The 21,384-nt window shown below is 45.2% G+C and overlaps 1 protein-coding gene across 1 annotated transcript in view; it reads left to right on the top strand.

Moving 5' to 3' along the window:
- The first annotated feature begins 570 nt into the window (after positions 1-570).
- Positions 571-21,384, top strand: part of LOC139756499 (uncharacterized) — a 257,963-nt gene continuing 237,149 nt past the window's right edge. Inside the window, exon 1 of the mRNA XM_071675942.1 lies at positions 571-1,618. Within this exon, the coding sequence (XP_071532043.1) occupies positions 653-1,618 (966 nt within the window). The 5' untranslated portion in view covers positions 571-652. The remainder of the gene's footprint in view (positions 1,619-21,384) is intronic.

The raw sequence follows: 21,384 nt of genomic DNA, 5'->3' as shown, positions 1-21,384 counted from the left end.
CCATAGGAGTTCTATGTGATCGTTGTAAGAGCTATAAGGCAGCTCAGGCAATAGCATGCTCGAACCACAAGTAAGATTATAAGGTCTTGATCAAGTAATGATCATTAGTACCGAGTTGCTGTTTGTGTTATGTGTAAACCTACCTAACAGGCAGGTGCAGGATGTTGCCAAGATCTGTTACAGTGTCAGTGCCTCCACTCATGTGAGGTGGGGGGGGGGAATCTTCTCGAGTGTCAGGGGGCGTAACGCTCTGCCTCACACACACACACACACACACACACACACCAAGCCATATCTCTCTCACTCTCACATATTTCATGAACTTGTAACGCGTTATTAGCCACCTAAGTTTGGATGGTTCGGGAAGCCGGTGCCCAGCCCACAACCTGGGAGTGTGACTGTTATCAGCAGAGCGACCTGTTAGTAACACAGGTCTCTGTTCCCTCCGATACTTGCAGACCAGCAGGCAAGAAGACTCGCCTTACACGAGGAGGACTGTGGTTAGTTGCATGAAAGACTGATATCAGAGGTTGACGATAGCAGTGTGGTGGTGGTGGTGGTGGTGTGGTGGGGATGTAATGGTGAAGAGTGTAGAAAGCCAGCGTGGTCATGGTGATGGAGGGGTTGGGGGTACTGGTGGATCGGGCCCGCCATGCCCTCACCGCCGCCCTCGCCCGCCGGAGTAACCTCGTGGACAAACGTGAGGCCACACTACCTGCGACCACTAAACCAGCCAGTCGTGGACGCCGAACACACCCCCGCTCGCGCCCGCCAGCTGATAACCACGCCCCCGGGGAAGTCAAGCAGCCTCGCGCAACGCCCCATGAAGAGGGCAAGATGCGCAGCCAGTGTGAGGGTATCTCCCAGCATGACTACCTACCTCCTAACCCGCATACTGTGGGCGTCCCTGTACCTGAGGCGTGCCCGACCACGCCCCGACGCCCGCCCCAGTACCCCCGGACGATCGGCTCTCTTACATCTGCATCCTAGGGAACAGCAGCAGGTGGGGCGGGGCGGGGCCATATACCCTTCTTCTGTACCCCCAGAGGGCCGTCAGTACTATGGCAGTGAGTGTCACTTAGCACAGGGCAGCAGCGGCGAGCGGTTACACTTGGACCCTCATCAACAACCCCCTACAAGCCTTGGGTCACGGCCAGCCTCACGGGTTTCACGGTCGGCGGAGAGTGTACTCAGTGAAACTTCCAGCCGCAGGGATCGGAGGGCTAGAAGCGACCGCGGGCGAGCAAAGGACGTTCGCAGCCCTAGTGTTGGCCAACGAAACAGAGAAAGGGCAGCCGCACGAGATCGTCCAAGACGCCGAAGAAGTTCATCACCTCCGCCCGGAGGCAGATGTCGCTCGCGAGGCAGTGACCGGAAGCGACCTAAAAATGGGCGTTCATCAAATACCAAAGACGGTGTGCATCCTTCCCCGTCGTCGTCGACCGTGTGGGCCATAGAAATGCAGGAGCAACCAGCCGGCCACACGCAGACCCCAGCCGCTGAGCTGGCAGGTTGGCGACAAGCCATTACACAGGCCTTTGCCACACGCAACATCACCCCGATCAAACCTCTTCTGCCCACCAATGACCAGGTCATCAACGCTCTTGGCCAATCACAGGTAACCCGTCAGTTCAATGACTGTCACACACCACCGTTCAATCCCACCCTTCCCAGTACCATTGACTGTAAACATCTTGCCTATATTCCTGCAGACATACTGGATCTTCCCTCGTATAACCAGTTGTAGATAGCCTATTTGATGTTAACCAGCTTTCTCGGCCTGCTATGGCCTCGACTGGATCATTTTGGTGGTCATGTCAAGAAGTTCAGCTTCATTAATCTACATATTCAATACACTTCATCTACACTACAACGCCTTCATCACTAAACCCTCTTGTTCTCTGCAAACATTTTTATTACGTCTATATCTTTACTGTATCTTTATCTTTAGTACCTTCTTATCTTTATTAAATCCTAGTTTTACTAAGCTATGTCCAGTATGCTTTTCTTTATCGTGCTCTCATCTTTTAAAGTGCCTTTATCTTCACTGAACTCGGTTCGGTGGCTGCTTTGAACCTAACTCCGATCTCTTGTTTACTGTCCTTCATCACCATCATTGCTCTCTTGATACAGCTGACCTTTGAACTAACTATTACGGTTAAGGTCAAGGTTTAACTATTTCCACACAGACAGAAAGACAGAAAAAGACATAGAAACACAATACCATTTTTGATGTTGTTGAGTGGGCAAAATAGAGCGACGAGTGATGAACCACTTCCACTCCCACTTCTGCTCACATGCATAACAGAAGTCATGAAATTCCTGAACACAACCTCTTCCCTCTCTTTTTTTCTCCTTTACAATTAAAGACTATCTTATTCAATCCGTAGATAAACCAACTAGAGGTAACATCATACATCATTTTGAGACAGGTTACAAAAGAGTAGAGAGTGAGGCGCATCGTCAGATTTCTATAACTTCTCTGTACATTAATTAAAGTATGATGTAGATTATTAGGCTCAAGATGATAAGTATAAAGATAAAAATGTAGATTATTAGGTTCAAGATGATAAGTATAAAGATAAGAATGGATCGTGATCACAGGAAAGTCCAGGATGTGAACGTTAGGACGTTTGTGATTCAATAAAATGTACCATAAATCAGAATAGAAAATATCTGAAACCACAGACCAGAAAATAAGAAAAATTGGAATACATAAGTCTTATTGGTTCTGTATAGAACTATAAATCATCGATAGAATGGCAAATACTTGTAAAACATGAAAAATGACCACCATATTTATGATATTTGTGAGAAGAAACGTAAGAACAGGTTATACATTTTGGGACAAAATGAGAAAAAGACAACATTCACAAGGAAATGCTGACGTCTTCCTTCACACTGTCATACACAAAACTCATCTTCACTACGCCATCAGTGGACTTAAATTCACATCATGCGCCTCTAACCTTACCTTTATGGGCCAGTTCAACAATTCCTGAATACTAAGTGTTCATATAAGATCGTTTACACAAAGCAGGAGCTGGTGTCTTGAGCTTGCTGTAAAAGTCGAGCCAAACTAAAGATAAACAAAGATGTCGATACTGTGGAACGATTCTCCGTAATTCATTGTCGCTGACGAAAGAAATAAAAGATACGCAACGTTTTGGCTTCACACACAGACTTCCTGAACAGACCGAACAGAATGTCATAATGCTTTACAATGAAGTAAGATCTGTTGTAGGTATTACAGAAGCTGTCATTTTTAGGTGAGTTTCATAATCCAAGTTTAAACCGAGATATGTTGACAGGTGATCAGGAGGGAAATATATGACTAATTATAAACTTTTTTTTTTTTTTTTACAAAAGAAGGTTTGGTAAATGACTATAACAGTTCCAGATGATCCCAGAACTAGCGGTTATGCAATGTTTGTGGCCGCAGGGGAAAACCAAGTTGTTAATCTAGCAAAAAAAAAAAAAAAATGCGGTGAATGCTACGCGTTAGCTCTGCCTGTTGACAAGATCTTGTAGGTGCTCCACTGGTGAGCAAAATTTCGCCTGATCTCTCTCTCTCTCTCTCTCTCTCTCTCTCTCTCTCTCTCTCACCATCCAGGGAGCCCAGGCTACTTGCTCAACACGCCTCTCACACTCCGGCCAGACAAGGCCCGGTGCGGTGGCAGGTTACTGATGCCATTACAGCACACCCAGGCTTAAGGGCCGGAGGGAGAGCCAGAGCCCTAGGCCTCATCTTGTGGGGGAGGCAACTTCCCGAGATTCCTTGGTCTTTACCAGGAGCAGGAGGTTGGGTGGATGGATCCTCAAGATTTAGAGGAACTTAGTAGATCCTTGTGTTATACTGGTCTTGAGGAACTCACTAGATCCTTGGGTTATACTGGGTGGTGTGTGTGTGTAGGTGTGTGTGTGTGTGTGTGTGTGTGTAGGTGTGTGTGTGTGTGTGTGTGTGTAAGGTGGGGATGAAGACTCCTATACTCTACTAAAGGAGGGAGGTGATGTTGGCCGTTCCAGAAGGTGAAGGAGGATGATATTCCCTCAGCCATGTGGAGTGCTGGGCAAGGTTTCCGGGCCTTATTGTTGGTAGGAGTAAGCCCGAGGTAGACGTGTGAGTGTACGAGGGAACGTTGGCTCTTCAGGCCGATTCCTAGCCTGTACCAGGGGAGGTGATATCTACAGGCCCACCTTAGAGCAGATCCCTAGGTATTACCTGGGGAGAAGGTGTTTATAGGCCTCGTTTTAGGGTAGCTTCCTATGTTTTACCAGGGAATGGCAGATTTACAGGCCTTTTCTAAGGTGAGATCCGATGATTGACTGTAGAAGGGCTGGTTTACAAGCCTTACTTCAGGGCAGATCCCTGAACTCTCCGGAGAAGCAGTTGTCGGAGCTCTACGTCAGGGACTAGGGCCGAGTTGGGGGGGGGGGGGGGGAACCATCCCTCCCCCTCCCACCCACGGTGTGTCAGCAGCTGAGCACGAACTGCTGTTAAGGCTGCTGTTGGTGACGCCGCTGCTGTTGCTGCTGCAGCTGCTGCCCCTTAGACCACTGCTGTTGTGGCCAAGTTGCTCTAGCTACCACTGGTGCTGTTGTTACTGGTGTTGGTGTTGGTGGTGGTGGTACTACTGAGGTGTTGTCTCTGCTGTAGGTGTTGGTCGCTCACTCGGAGCATCGATCGATGCTCCACCACGCCCTCACCTGCTCCCACCACTCCTAGTATCTCCGCCTCCCTCACTATCTCTGCCTTTCTCAATATCTCTGGCTCTCTCAGCGTCTGTGGCTCTTTCCTCATTATCCCTGTCTTTGCTCCTGACATTTGTTGCTCCCATGGAGACCTGTCTCTTCCCTCGGCATCATTCACTCTTGACAAACAACCGTTGCTTTCTTCAGTGTGCCCACGTCCCACCTCTGTATCTGGGTCGTACAGTATTTTTGGCTCGTTCATTAGCATCCCGGGTTCTCTCCTCAGTATTTCTGATTCATTACCATGCTTGCTTCTCTTCCCAGTAGTTTACCACTTCTATCAATTTTCTTCGATCTTTCCTTATTACCCTCCCGGATTCTCTCCCCAGTATTTCTGGCTATTTCGTTACCATCCCGGGTTCTCTCCCCTGTATTTCTGGCTATTTCGTTATCATTCCGGGTTCTCTCCCCTGTATTTCTGGCTATTTCGTTATCATCCCGGGTTCTCTCCCCAGTATTTCTGGCTATTTCGTTATCATCCCGGGTTCTCTCCCCAGTATTTCTGGCTATTTCGTTACCATCCCGGGTTCTCTCCCCTGTATTTCTGGCTCCATCGTCTGCAACCCAACTGCCTTTCCACAGTTTTCTGGTCCTTCATTCATCCTTGATTCACTGAACACTTGTGACTCATTAAGACTCGTAGTTCTCCTCCCATCATCCTTTCCTCAGTAATTCTCTCCTCAGTATTTCTGGCTCTTTTATCATCATCCTTGGTACCTTAGGTCATTATCTTACCACTGGAACATTATCTGAGTGTTCCGCAGCGTGTAAAATGTTCACATTGTATAGGAGCCTTTTCTCAGTGTCTTCGTTCACCATTCATTACTTTATATATAGTGATGCGTACTGAACAAAGAAAAATAACGCTGAAAAGAGGGCCACAGAGACTGAGAAGGTGGGAGAGCAAATTGGAGATATGGAGATGTAAGGATAGAGAGAAAAAGGTTTTGAGTGCTTGATGCCTGAACATGCAAGGGCGTGTAAGGTGTGCACGGGATAGAGTGAATTGGAGCGATATGCTATACAGGGGGTGTCATGTTTTCACTGGATTAAACAGGGAGTATGAAACGGTCAAGGTCCACCAGGGAAAGGTCTTTGGGGGTCTGGTTGTGGATAATGGGTTTGCAAATTTCGTGCATTATACATGACAGCTAGAGAGTGGATGTGAGCGAATTAGGCCATTTCTTCGTCTGTTCCTGGCGCTACCTGGCTAATGCAGGAAACGGCGAACGAGTTTGAAAGAAAGATAAGTTATGTATATATATTTTTTCATTATACCTGATCGCCGTCTCCCGCGTTAGTGAAATAGCGCCAGGAGCAAACGAAGACCGCATTCTCTCAGATCCATTCTGTAGCTGTCCTGTGTAATACATCGAGACCACAGCCCTCTGATCACAACCAGGCCCAAAAGACCTTTCCATAGTTTCTCCCAGCCACTTCAGGCCACTGGCAGCACGTTGCTTTCTGTATATCACATTCTTCCAATTCACTGTATCCCGTGCACCACCTTCACCCTCTTACATGTTCAGGCTCCGATCACTCAAAATATTTTTCATTCCATCCTTCCATCTCGAATTTAGTCTATCCTTTTCCTTTTCCCCTTCACTTTTGATACATAAGTCCTATTTGCTAATATCTCCTCACTCATTCTCTCCTTATGTGTGTGTGCGTGTGTGTTTGTGTGTGTGTGTGTGTGTGTGTGTGTGGATCAGGTGTTTGCTTTGAAGAATGTATGTGAGAAATACTTAGAAAAGCAAATGGATTTGTATGTAGCATTTATGAATCTGGAGAAGTCATATGATAGGGTTGATAGAGATGCTTCGTTGAAGGTTTTAAGAGTATATGTTGTGGGAGGTAAGTTGCTGGAAGCAGTGAAAATTCTTTTACCAAGGATGTAAGGCATGTGTACGAGTAGGAAGAGAGGAGAGTGATTGGTTCCCAGTGAATGTCGGTCTGCGGCAGGGGTGTGTGACGTCCCCATGGTTGTTTGTTTATGGATGTGGTGGTTAGGGAGGTAAATGCAAGAGATTTGGAGAGAGGGGCGAGCATATAGTCTGTTGGGGATGAGAGGGCTTGGGAAGTGAGTCATTTGTTGTTTGCCGATGATACAGCGCTAGTGGCTGATTCATAAGAGAAACTTCAGAAGTTGATGATGAGTTTGGAAAAGTGGGTGAAAGGAGAAATTTGAGAGTAAATGTGAGTAAGAGCAAGGTTATTCGGTTCAGTAGAGTTCAGGGACATGTTAATTGGGATGTAAGTTTGAATGGGGAAAAATTGGAGGAAGTGAAGTGTTTTAGATATCTGGGAGTGGACTTAGCAGCGGAAGGAACCATGGAAGCGGAAGTGAGTCACAGGGTGGGGGAGGGGGCGAAGATTCTGGAGCGATTGAAGAATGTGTGGAAGGAGAGAACATTATCTCGGAAAGCAAAAATGGGTATGATTGTAGGAATAGTGGTTCCATCAATGTTATATGGTTGCGAGGCGTGGGCTATAGATATATGATGTCACAGTGGTGCGCGTGATCTAGTATACGCAGAATAGCACAGTAAATTCCCAAGTGCACTTTCGTGTAATTATCACATCGTCAGGAGAGATAGAGGAATTTTATAGAAGACGTAAAACACTCCGTGCATATACAAGGAAGAAATGTAGCGAAGACACGATTGGTAAACAAGCGTTACCGGATGGTGGTGTTCGGGTTGGTGTGTTCGGGTCTGGCAACTTGCCTGTCATAGCATTTTATAATTTGGGCATGAAAGGGAACTTTTTACAAATTTTGCCTGCAGTAAAGCCGTCCGATTCGTATAGACCTTCACTAATATTAACGTTACAATTTATGTATTTAATGATAGATGAGCCAGCGATATTTCTCGTGGTAGAGGAGTGTCAGTTAACTGAACTGGCGTTACTCAAGCCAGTACAATGGTCATAATCCTTAACATGATTAAACAAAGCATTTGAGTCTTGTCCTGTTCTTATACTATATTTATGTTGCTTAAGTCTAACGTAAAGATCCTTCCTTACCAGTTTGCCCAACATTAAACATATTACAATTTTTGCAAGGTATTGTGTAAACACCACCTGTAGTATCATTTCGGCTACTTTTTAGTGTGTGTTCCTACCACCCGTGGAACGCGTCTAGCTGTTTCATCTTAGTTCCATGTAGAGACAAACCACACAGGACTGACCGTTATGACTACTCCTTTCTTCGAACAGCGAAGCTGTGGAATTATATTCTTGCTTTCGCCTTTTCTCCTCCATCTGAGGAACTGTAGCTAGTTTCTTCATTCTTTCTCTTATAATCGAGCCTGTGTTTCTGCGAGATGTATCTCCTCTCGTAGTAATTCAAAGGTTGTCCTCAGTAATGGTGGGTCTTCCCTCAGTACACGTAGCACCGTAATCTCTTCTTTGTGCATCTCTCTCTCTCTCTCTCTCTCTCTCTCTCTCTCTCTCTCTCTCTCTCTCTCTCTCTCTCTCTCTCTCTCTGTGTCCTCATCATATCCGGTCATCTTGCTAGTGTCTCGTCTTCTCAACGTTGTAACTTTTTTTCTTACTACATTTAACTGTAGATTTTATCCTCATTATGTCCGGCTCTTCCCTCAGTGACACGGTATCTCTGATTTTGTCCGCAGTATCACTGTCTCTTTCGTCTGTCTCTCATGGTCTTACCTCTTTATTAAAGTCAAGTCAAATGTCTCCTTCAGAGACTCGTCCTTCTTGCACAGTATCACCGGTTCTGTCATCATTACACTGTCCTCAGTATCTCCCATTATATCTCTAGTATCTCTGGTTCTCTTATCCCTAGGTCTGGTGGTCTGTTCAATGTCGCCAGATCTTTCCTTTGTATTTGTGTATTTCTCCTCAGTATGCCAGGTTTCCTCAGTACATGTGGATTGTGCCTCAGAATCTCTAGTTCCCAGCTGAGTCAGGATCTGTAGTTCTTCTCTCACAGATTTTGGGATTTTTCCCTTGCTGAGTACCTCTGGCTTTTCATCATTATGCATGGTTCTGTCCTCAGCACCTCTGGGTCTATTCGGCATCTCAGGTTCTTTTCTCAGCATCTATGGCTCTGTCCCCAGCACCCCTGTCTCAGTCCTCAGCATCTATGGTTCTGTCCTCAGCATTTCTGGTTCTGTCCTCAGTATATCTGCATCTCACCTTCCTCAAGTATGTTTGTCTCTTCTCAGTATTCCTAGTTGAATCACAGGATCCCTTCCTTTCAGCTGTTCCTCAGTACCTCTGATCCTCTCATATACCTGGAGGTCCCTGATCCCCTCATATACCTGGAGGTCTCTGATCCTCTCATATACCTGGAGGTCTCTGATCCTCTCATATACCTGGAGGTCTCTGATCCTCTCATATACCTGGAGGTCTCTGATCCTCTCATATACCTGGAGGTCTCTGATCCTCTCATATACCTGGAGGTCTCTGATCCTCTCATATACCTGGAGGTCTCTGATCCTCTCATATACCTGGAGGTCTCTGATCCTCTCATATACCTGGAGGTCTCTGATCCTCTCATATACCTGGAGGTCTCTGATCCTCTCATATACCTGGAGGTCTCTGATCCTCTCATATACCTGGAGGTCTCTGATCCTCTCATATACCTGGAGGTCTCTGATCCTCTCATATACCTGGAGGTCTCTGATCCTCTCATATACCTGGAGGTCTCTGATCCTCTCATATACCTGGAGGTCTCTGATCCTCTCATATACCTGGAGGTCTCTGATCCTCTCATATACCTGGAGGTCTCTGATCCTCTCATATACCTGGAGGTCTCTGATCCTCTCATATACCTGGAGGTCTCTGATCCTCTCATATACCTGGAGGTCTCTGATCCTCTCATATACCTGGAGGTCTCTGATCCTCTCATATACCTGGAGGTCTCTGATCCTCTCATATACCTGGAGGTCTCTGATCCTCTCATCATCAATGGTATTTGATGACTTATCATGACTGGTATTTTCGTAGGTGTAATTCTCTACTCACTGTTTTCTCTCTCTCTCTCTCTCTCTCTCTCTCTCTCTCTCTCTCTCTCTCTCTCTCTCTCTCTCTCTCTCTCTGCTAATATATGTGACCCCATCAGCGATATGTTGAACCCAGCTTCACTTATTGTAACACTAGCCGCTATTTTTTTTCTCTCTCTCTCTTTTTACTCTCCCCTTCCCTCCAGTCGATTTATTCTTCCGTCCGTGTGTGTGGCTGCTGTTTGTGTGTTACGGGGAGAGAGTTCTACACTCGTGTTGCTCTTAACTTGGGATATATGTACCGTGTCATTAAGGGCCAGCCCGGGGTCGGACCCCGCATGGCCTACACACAACCCAGGTGTTCATCCGCTCTTCTGGGCTTGTCGATAAATGGGTACCTGCTTTATGCTGGTGTGTGTGTGTGTGTGTGTGTGTGTGTGTGTGTGTGTGTGTGTTTTACGGGTAGAGAATTATACACAGGTGTTGTCCCGTCTCTTAACCTTACAAATATGTACCGTGTTTTTATTCCTATGTAAGTATGAACACACACGCACGACCCAGCCTATGCCACGTACCCATTCATCGACCAGCACCGAGGGGAAGATGAACACCTGAGTTGGATGTAGGCCAACTGCCGCGCCCAGGATTCGATCCCATGTGGGCTAGACCCCGGGTGGGTATATGTTGTGTCCTCTCTCTCTCTCTCTCTCTCTCTCTCTCTCTCTCTCTCTCTCTCTCTCTCTCTCTCTCTCTCTCTCTCTCTCTCTCTCATAAGACGGAGTGAAGAGGCCAGCTGCTTGAGTCTGACGTAGTCTCCGGCCGGACAGATGCTTGATGCAGACCCACATATCACTGACGTCCCCTGACCCCCACACGTCACTGACGCCCCCAGCTGGCCTGGCCAGGTTGCTGACACTGACCCCCACACGTCACTGACACCCCCAGCTGGCCTGGCCAGGATGCTGACACTGACCCCACGTGTCACTGACGCCCCCAGCTGGCCTGGCCAGGTTGCTGACACTAACCCACATGTCACTGACGCCCCCAGCTGGCCTGGCCAGGTTGCTGACACTAACCCACATGTCACTGACGCCCCCAGCTGGCCTGGCCAGGTTGCTGACACTAACCCACATGTCACTGACGCCCCCAGCTGGCCTGGCCAGGTTGCTGACACTGACCCCACATGTCACTGACGTCCCAGCTAGCCTGGCCAGGTTGCTGACACTGACCCCACACGTCACTGACGCCCCAAGCTGGCTTGGTCAGGTTGCTGACACTGACCCCACATGTCACTGACGCCCCCAGCTGGCCTGGCCAGGTTGCTGACACTGACCCCACATGTCACTGACGCCCCCAGCTGGCCTGGCCAGGTTGCTGACACTGACCCCACACGTCACTGACGCCCCCAGCTGGCCTGGCCAGGTTGCTGACACTGACCTCACACGTCACTGAGCCCCAGCTGGCCTGGCCAGGATGCTGACACTGACCCCACACGTCACTGACACCCCCAGCTGGCCTGGCCAGGTTGCTGACACTAACCCACATGTCACTGACGCCCCCAGCTGGCCTGGCCAGGTTGTTGACACTGACCCCACACGTCACTGACGCCCCCAGCTGGCCTGGCCAGGTTGCTGACACTAACCCACATGTCTGACGCCCCCAGCTGGCCTGGCCAGGTTGCTGACACTGACCCCACACGTCACTGACGTCCCCAGCTGGCCTGGCCAGGTTTCTGACACTAACCCACATGTCACTGACGCCCCCAGCTGGCCTGCCCAGGTTGCTGACACTGACCCCACACGTCACTGACGCCCCCAGCTGGCCTGGCCAGGTTGCTGACACTAACCCACATGTCATTGACGCCCCCAGCTGGCCTGGCCAGGTTGCTGACACTGACCCCACACGTCACTGACGCCCCCAGCTGGCCTGGCCAGGTTGCTGAAACTGACCCCACACGTCACTGACGTCCCCAGCTGGCCTGGCCAGGTTGCTGACACTAACCCACATGTCACTGACGCCCCCAGCTGGCCTGGCCAGGTTGCTGACACTGACCCCACACGTCACTGACGCCCCCAGCTGGCCTGGCCAGGTTGCTGAAACTGACCCCACACGTCACTGACGTCCCCAGCTGGCCTGGCCAGGTTGCTGACACTAACCCACATGTCACTGACGCCCCCAGCTGGCCTGGCCAGGTTGCTGAAACTGACCCCACACGTCACTGACGTCCCCAGCTGGCCTGGCCAGGTTGCTGACACTAACCCACATGTCACTGACACCCCCAGCTGGCCTGGCCAGGTTGCTGACACTAACCCACACGTCACTGACGCCCCCAGCTGGCCTGGCTAGGTTGCTGACACTAACCCACATGTCACTGACGTGGTACCATAGGTTTTATCAATAATGGAAATAGTTTGTAAATGTTTTCATTGTTATTATTTGGTGTCTGCTGGTGCGGTGTTTGGGTATTGAGTTATCTGTGGGTGGCAGCGGCGCAAACTGCCTCTCTCCATCCCTTACCGAGAGCTGTTTGGGCCTCATGGCAGTTATGAACGCACGGATTATGAGGGGTTATAAAGTGTTCCTCACAGATTACTAAAGTTACCTCATAACTTAGCCACTGTTGAAGCAGTCACGGTTATGTGAAGTGACAGCTTAATACTGACGCAAAAAAAGAATTTCATTTGTGGAAACAAATTTTTCATGTTTTTTTCTCTTTTTTTTTTTTAAATTGGAGTCTATAGTTACGGACAAACGTCCACATCAAGGCCGGGCCTTAATTGAAACATAGAGAATATGGAACGAAAAAAGAATAGACAAGGGAAAGTATTTATTAATTTTGGAGGAAGTGAAAAGCTTGTCTCATAAAATGTGCAAGGTCATAGTTGTAGGGAAAGACACGAGAAGGTAGAGACTTCCAAGCTTAGGGGTGCATGGAAGGAAGCAGTTATCAAAACGGCCCACCCTTGAGTTGTCGATGACCACACAGTAATCATGTGACGCAGCAGCTTGGTCTAGCTAGTGGTGGGGGCACACAAGCAGCCAGCTCTCGGGAGCAAAATCAAAATAATATCTATAGAAGAGGGAAAGTGAACCAACATGGCGGCGTATGGTAAGAGGGTCAACTTTGGAAGTTATCCTGGGAGACTTTATAAGTCGGACCACTTTCGACTCAACTCTGTCAAGTAAGGATGCAGAGTTAGATCCACCCTAGCCAGATGTGAGAGCAGTACTCCATACAAGGACGGAATAATCACTTGTATAAACGAAGCAACTGTTCAGAAGAGAAGTTTCGACATCTAAACAGGACATCCAGTTTCTTAGAGGCAGCCTTAGCTACTCCCGTAATGTGGGTTTTCGAAGAAAGAGTAGATGTTACAGTAATACCGAATATGTTCATTGAATGAAGAGTTAGAATTACAGAACCGTCAAAGGAGGGACGAGAGTTGTGAGGTGTTCTCGATAGAGAGATGGGTAGAAATTGGAATGTAAGTTAATTATTCTTATTTCCACAGATAACTTCACAGAGAGCTTTAATGATCCCCTCACTGAGATGTACATAATACTTGTTGATTGTCTTTCGCATAAGTACATTTTCATTGTGTTGCCCAAGCCATGTTAACACTTTTCTCACACTGTAACCTATGATGTATTTCATTTCGCAAGATGGGTAGGAGAGCACAATACAATAGCCGCGCTTGTGGCAAAAATCAAAGGTCATAGAAAGACTAGTTGTCACCGAGAAGCACACAGAAATATTTGCGGATATTCTAAAGGAGGATATAAAACTCTTAGTTAATACACGTACGGAAATAGCACTTTCAAAGACAAACTGATATAGAATAGATCAATGGAAGACACTGGTATTCTTGAGGAAAGTCACACAGAGAACTTCGTCAATATTCGCACAGAGAACAGTTATGGATTCAGAATCTGTTTCAGAAAGATTGTATGTTGCCTTCTTAGAGTTATAAACAAAAGGAACGTTAAGTGGCTTGAAAATTAGAAATAGGAGCTTAAAATGGATCCAGATCCCTGTAAACAAGTCACACAAGTGATTTCAGAGTTTTGTATAAAGTATGAAGCGGCTTGAGATTTGTGCATGGCAAGCGTAGTAAAATGTTTGTATGAACAAGAGGATGAAGGATAAGTTACCACCTCCTGTGAAGCTTTCTTAACGTTTAGCTGGACGTCTGTAACTGGTAACTTAACATGTCAGGTTACCAGACGAGACGAGGGCTTCGTTCATCTGTGGACTTACCCTTGCTTATAGAGAAGGGGGTTTAAATTGTACCTAATTAATCTTGTGTTCATGTTCTGTTGGAGTGGTAACAGAAGATGGTAGGAGGAGTGAGTTGTATTTTCGGCAAGAAGAAGAAACAGTAGACGTATCCCGTGTGACCTTGAAATGTGACCATCAATGTTCACTTCAGCCTATATACGACCTCCGCAAACTGTGTAATGGACTGAAATTAGTTTTGAGAAGATTCAGTAAATAAGACAACAGAAAACAGTGTAACTATCTGTTTGCCCATGGCCTATTGAAACACTACGACCTGCATAGTGGAGACATTTACAATCCCAAGGGCCAGCGCCGGTGATGTAACCACAGCCTATATTCTTTACTGAAACTATTCGGAGAATAACAGAGGTTCAGTATATTGAGCCTTTTGTATGTGCCCTCACCTCCGTCAGGAGGACGATGCCTGATCGTCATCATTAAGTTACAAAAGAACGCGTCCCTGCAGGGTTAGTACCATCAGAATTACCTTCTTTTGTGTTATAATCCTGGATTATGAATTATTATCTCATCCCTAATATATGTTAGGCAAACTCCAGCCCATATTCCCATTAGTGATAAGAAATCTGAAGACAGTGTGATGGAGTACCATGGTACTAACGCGTATCCTAGTGAAGACATTGTGATGGAGTACCATGGTACTAACGCGTATCCTAGTGAAGACATTGTGATGGAGTACCATGGTACTAACGCGTATCCTAGTGAAGACATTGTGATGGAGTACCATGGTACTAACGCGTATCCTAGTGAAGACATTGTGATGGAGTACCATGGTACTAACGCGTATCCTAGTGAAGACATTGTGATGGAGTACCATGGTACTAACGCGTATCCTAGTGAAGACAGAGATGGAGTACCATGGTACTAACGCGTATCCTAGTCAAGACAGAGATGGAGTACCATGGTACTAACGTGTATCCTGGTCACTGCAAAACGAACATCATAAACCTGGATGCATCAGCAAGGGTGCTTGATTGGGCAGACCTGCCAGAATGTATGCAGTCAAAACCAACCCTTGTTATGTGCGTATTTTAACGTTAAAACATACAGTGATTAGTACTGAACCTACCAATCCAAACGGGCGGCAGCTGTTAGCAGTGTTAGATTCACGATAATGTACAGTTCATACGAAACTCATGTCCATAGTAGAATCGTTGATCACTGTGTAGGCTTCAGCGTAACTCACATACGTTGTTCATAAGATGCTACGCTATCACCATTCTAGGCTTAAGAAAACTTAACATTTCTGATGCTATTCTCGGTGGAGGGAAGTTGGAACGTGTTTGGCTCACAGTTTCTGCTCATCAATGTTACAACTTTCTTTCTCACATATCCGGCTGGTACGAGTTCTATCAGTCTGACACAGGTGGAAACTGTTCAGCGATTCTCAGAGATGCCTAGATGGATTATGAATCCAAGTGCTACATTCCAGCTTAACCAGGACAGATGTCACGCCTGCTGCAATGATTCATGACAAAATATGAGTCTCATACTAGGAAACTGGGCTAGTTTATAGACAGTTACGTACGCCAGAAGTGTGGGAACTGTTCCAGTCTGCCCAAGAACCCTGCCCTGCAACCAGAGTTGCCAACTGAGAATTTCAAATGTCCCTAAAATTCGCTTGAATGTCGCTAAACTCTTCATCAAAAGTCGCTAGACAATATCACCCCACACCCCACCCTTTTTTTTTTTCATTTGGCTGTAGTTTTGTTATATCGAGACTTTAGGTTGAATGCATAACAAATATTATAGATCAGTGATTTTATCGTAACCTCTGGATAAATAATGGTGATGCTTATTATTCCTGCATAATAACTGCATGCCAGTCTTCCTCCTCATTGTCGTCATCAATTGTATGATGAAGCCAACTGCTGGAAGGTTGTGATGTGCTTGCTCGATCACAAGTGATGTTGTAGGATTCCACTGTACCAATTGTTCTAACATCACTGGGTATCTTGTAGTTTGCACAGTAGATGTTATATCTTTTTAACCCATATTTTATGGCAAGAGTTGCTTTAAGTGTTAAGAGCTTCATTTTATTGCTACATGTGCGTTCTACGTCAGCGTTGGAATGTGGCAAAGATAATGCATAGAGAGACCATTCCAGATAGATTCAGGTATGGATTTTCACCTATAGCGTCTCTGTAGTTTGCTACTTCTTACCAGAAATTTAATGTGCCAGATGTTCCTGTCCAGACTACATGATGCTGTCTCTTCCATTGGAAATCAGTTTGAGTAAGGGAACTTGCCTCTTCCGTAAACAACCTCGCCAACTCAGTTATATCAGGTTGGATGGCCTTCGAACATTCATCAACACTGAAAACTGAAAGCGTCGGCAACACACGAATATTGTCATGTAGGCGTTGGCGAAGTTGTTTTATCAGTTCAATGACCAACTTTATGCATGTCTCTCGTGTGTGACTTTCATCTGTAAAGGGAATATTTGCCTCAGCAAGTTCCTTTTCAAACTCACAACCCACGTAAGGCCTCGCATTCAAATGTTCTTCCATCACTTTGCAATACATATTTTTCTTTCCTGGGACAATATCTTTGATCCTAAGGAATCCATCAATAAAACTAGATTTCTCAGCAATTTTGTTGTGTCTTGCATTTCTGCTTCAAAATTCTTGTTGTCAGCTTGCAGTACCTCTCCAAGTATTGGTTTGAGAAAGAAGAAAATTGCATGATTTTGTTTGTCATGAAACATTGAGTTCAACAGCTCTGTTGTGTAGCATCTGACCTTGCTAGTTGGAAATGTGTTTTAAGCTCAATCCAGTGTTTCAGGATTCTCACCACAGCGCGCTCGATAGATAGCCACCTTGTCTGGCTCAACTGCACTAATTTCAGAGATGGTAAACCATCATTGATGGTTTCATACAACAACTGTTTGTATGACGTACACATGACTGGGAACACCAGTTATATTTCTCTTTGATCATAAACTCTAATTTTCGTGGCAATGTTTCACGTGTAGCTTGTGAAACAGTTAGTTAAATTGAGCGGCACACATATCTAATTAGCTGCAGATGTGGTACTTCAGTTTTCAATCTTGCAAACACTCCATTGTTAATCCCAGTCATTATAGAGGCGTTGTCTGTTCCAAGTGGTAGTAGGTTTTGCATTTCTAAACCATTTTTATGGAGTGACATTTTGATTGCTTCACGAATTGACTCTGCATTACACTCGTTTAGTTCAACTAAATCCAAAAATGTCACAACTGTACACTTCAGCTGACGAGAGTAATATCTAACAACAATTCCCAGCATTTTTGAGGCAGCAGCATCATTACTCTCATAGATAATCAAACTAAATTTTCTGTCACCAACATCACCTCGCAAGTCTTCCATGAAATATACAGTAAGAACATTGCACATTATACCTGAGCACTTCCATCTTTTGTACTATGATGTACTACTACCAGCCTTACTGTCACTGAAGCACACACTTTGCACACTTCACTTAAGTGATCCACCACACCGCTAGAGCAACGCTCTGCAACAAACATGGATGGAGTTCCTTCCACTTTCTATGATTCATCGACTTTTTTGACTGGTAGGAGAGTATGTCACAGTGTGCTGAATGGCTCCTCCACTCTTCTATGTTTGCTGGTGTTTCTGTGCTTCTCTCAGTCACAAATGTTGGCAGAAACGTTACACTTACACTACTTGCAAAATCCTATTTTGTCTTTACCAGGGGCGGGCCTCGAGCAGCTAGTTTTTAAACCTATCATCTTTGAGCCACACTTTGCGGACGCGTTAGTATACTGTGTCTGGCCCATTTTCGACGAGACTTTTTAGTCCTCAAGTCGTGCTACTGGCGGACTGGCCACTAATACTCTGGATGGACGAGAATTAATTGCCAAACAGACGGGTATTGGGCACGTCTTTGACGTCACCAGTCTAGCTACCATACACAATTTAAGACACCATAAGTCATGTAACATGTAATTTATGCATTTTGATGTTTATTTCTAACCTATAAGATTTATTGGAAATACAAAATTCTCTAGAATTGAGACTAGATATTTCTAAAAATCTCTAGATTTTCGCAATGTCGCAAGCCACTGAAAAACAGTCGCTAGAAAGAAACGAATAATTATAGATCTAGGGAGAAAGTCGCTGAATTGGCAACTCTGCCTGCAACACATGACCGAATTTCGGCGATCTGAGCAGGAAGCATCTGTGAGTGTGCTGAATGTACATAATGCAAGCAGGTAGTGCACGGAAAGTTAATAACAAAACTGAGGGTCATATCATAGTCATCCTTCATCCAGACCCACTCCAAAGAGCCAACAAGGACCTGGACTACTCTTAGGCAACTACGTCTCGTCTGAAATGTAGACGAAACTACTCAAACATCAACTCATCCATGATGGACAAAGAACATGATAACTATAGCGCCTCATTCAGTAAGTTTAAACCTGACGCTGCCGTAACAAAAGACAAACCAAGGAGGGGATGGTACAACCTATGAAATTTTCAGAGTTACACAAGTTCCCAGCAACACCTGCCTTACACTACGTGAGATGAGCTACGTGGCGGGAGTTCTACTGTCCACCTGGACGAGAAGCCTCATCATTCCGGTACACAAACCAGTATTTGAAGTTATGGCCCTCAGTCGTCTTCTACATAGAATCAGAAAGTATTTGTCATCTAATTCATCTGGTTTTATGTTCGAGGAGATTGTCCATCACTGCATTACCACCCATTTCAGTCTTCATGCAGAGTATGATTACACCACCTTCCTTAACCTTATTGTCATTCGACACATAATCATGTATGATCTAGCTATAGTGAACATCGAGGGCTGGCTTCTGTACTGAATCTTTGCCTACGTGTTTAACAGAATGTCATATTGTCTGTGTCAGAGGCAAAGAAGTGAAGTCAAGAGTTTGGACTTGGCACACCGCAGGGTGATGCAATTAGTCCCATCTTGTTAAACTTCCTAATCAATGCCTTCCCTCTCACAGTCAGTGCCCACGAACACCGTATAGTTAGTTCGGATGACGATAGCACGATCGACGCCCCCAGGTATAATACCACACTTACTAAATTCAACCATGTATTAGATACTTGTGAAAGGCTAACGCCTGTAGTCTCTGCTGAGGAAAGCAAAACCACCAACAAACTCCCTATGAAAGAGGTGGGTGTCATCAGAAAGCTTCGGTTCAATAATGAATCACACATTGATTATGTAAGAAGGTACCGACGTCTTGGATTAGAAAGGCTAACATTTGGAGCTGTTGTAACTAGACTTAACCTCCAGTGTAGAGGGGGAGGGGGCTTTGTGCACTCAGAGCTGTCGCTGGCCCCTGTCCACAATGTGGAACATTTGTCAAAATAGTTGAAATGATGTAAATTACGTACATCCCTCTCTTGTTGATGCGCTGCGCCTCCTGTGGAAGGCTTAAGAAAATACAAAATGAAGCAGTAAGGATTCTGAATATGAGGCAAGAAACTGGTCTATTTAGTATATGGTACATGATAAATGGAATCTAGATGCTCAGGTAAACATGTTCCAGTCTTTCTTTTCAAGTGGAGGACATAAATCCAGATGGCTTACTGTAGATGGCAGTAGGATAAGAATGTGTGGTATTTATGAACGTTAGAATAGAAGACAACAGTTGCACTATCTTGCCCCATGGGAAAATAACACCTCCTTGAGGACACTGTTCCTCACTTTCCTGCTCAGATCACAGCCCCACATGACATAGTCACTCATATCGCTCGTTATAGTATTGACACCATCATCACCAATGAACACAGTGTGTCGCAAATCATATATATATATATATATGTATATATATATATATATATATATATATATATATATATATATATATATATATATATATATATATATATTTTTTTTTTTTTTTTTTTTATACTTTGTCGCTGTCTCCCGCGTTTGCGAGGTAGCGCAAGGAAACAGACGAATATATATATATATACATATATATATATATATATATATATATATATATATATATATATATATATATATATATATATGAAGAATGTATGTGAGAAATACTTAGAAAAGCAAATGGATTTGTATGTAGCATTTATGGATCTGGAGAAGGCATATGATAGAGTTGATAGAGATGCTCTGTGGAAGGTATTAAGAATAACTGAGTGTCCAGGTCAGTTGTCAAATAATTTGGTAAATGAGTCATTTAGTACCACCTTGTTAACGTTTTTCTTACTTCAAGTTTTCATGTAATTTTTGACTGAGAAACAGTTCATAGACCTTTTTGTGACCCCCTGTATCCTGGTGTGCGTCACCACCCACGGGAGGAGTACGTGCCCTGTGATCCTTTTGCTCTACCGCTCACAGGATGAGCATGGGGTGCACAGCAAATTTGTCGGGGTTACCGGTACAAATCAAAATCAAATAAACAAATTTGCTTTATTGCGGCAAAAATAATTACAAAGGGTTTAGAAATGTAATTGTAGAATTAACCAGCCTAGTGTGGATGGGGTGGTTACGTAGGCCCACGGGTCATGACCTCCAGCATTCTGACTGAGCTGAGAAGTAACAGCTTAGTGTTAGGCCAAGCTTGGAGGGGGAGCAATAGTAGTAGTAGTAGGAGTAGTAGTAGTATAGTAGTAGTAGTAGTAGTAGCAGCAGCAGCGGCAGTAGTAGTAGCAGTAGTAGTAGTAGTAGTAGTAGTAGTAGTAGTAGTAGAAGACCTGCGGAGCAGCGTAAGGTAAGGCAAGGTCAGGTCCCAAACACACCTGTGGTATTCAGTTGACTTCCAAAACCACAATAAAGTTGGCTAATTATTTACACTTTAACCGCTTTAGTCACTTTACACGCAAATGACTGGGAGATGTATAAAAGAAAGAGGCAGGAGGTCAAGAGAAAGGTGCAAGAGGTGAAAAAGAGGGCAAATGAGAGTTGGGGTGAGAGAGTATCATTAAATTTTAGGGAGAATAAAAAGATGTTTTGGAAGGAGGTAAATAAAGTGCGTAAGACAAGGGAACAAATGGGAACTTCAGTGAAGGGCGCTAATGGGGAGGTGATAACAAGTAGTGGTGATGTGAGAAGGAGATGGAGTGAGTATTTTGAAGGTTTGTTGAATGTGTTTGATGATAGAGTGGCAGATATAGGGTGTTTTGGTCGAGGTGGCGTGCAAAGTGAAAGGGTTAGGAAGAATGATTTGGTAAACAGTGAAAAGGTAGTAAAAGCTTTGCGGAAGATGAACGCCGGCAAGGCAGCAGGTTTGGATGGTATTGCAGTGGAATTTATTAAAAAAGGGGGTGACTGTATTTTTGATTGGTTGGTAAGGTTATTTAATGTATGTATGACTCATGGTGAGGTGCCTAAGGATTGGCGGAATGCTTGCATAGTGCCATTGTACAAAGG

The sequence above is a fragment of the Panulirus ornatus genome, chromosome 22 (assembly GCF_036320965.1).
Source record: "Panulirus ornatus isolate Po-2019 chromosome 22, ASM3632096v1, whole genome shotgun sequence".
NCBI classification, from domain to species: domain Eukaryota; kingdom Metazoa; phylum Arthropoda; class Malacostraca; order Decapoda; family Palinuridae; genus Panulirus; species Panulirus ornatus.
This window is presented reverse-complemented; position numbering and strand designations above follow the sequence as displayed.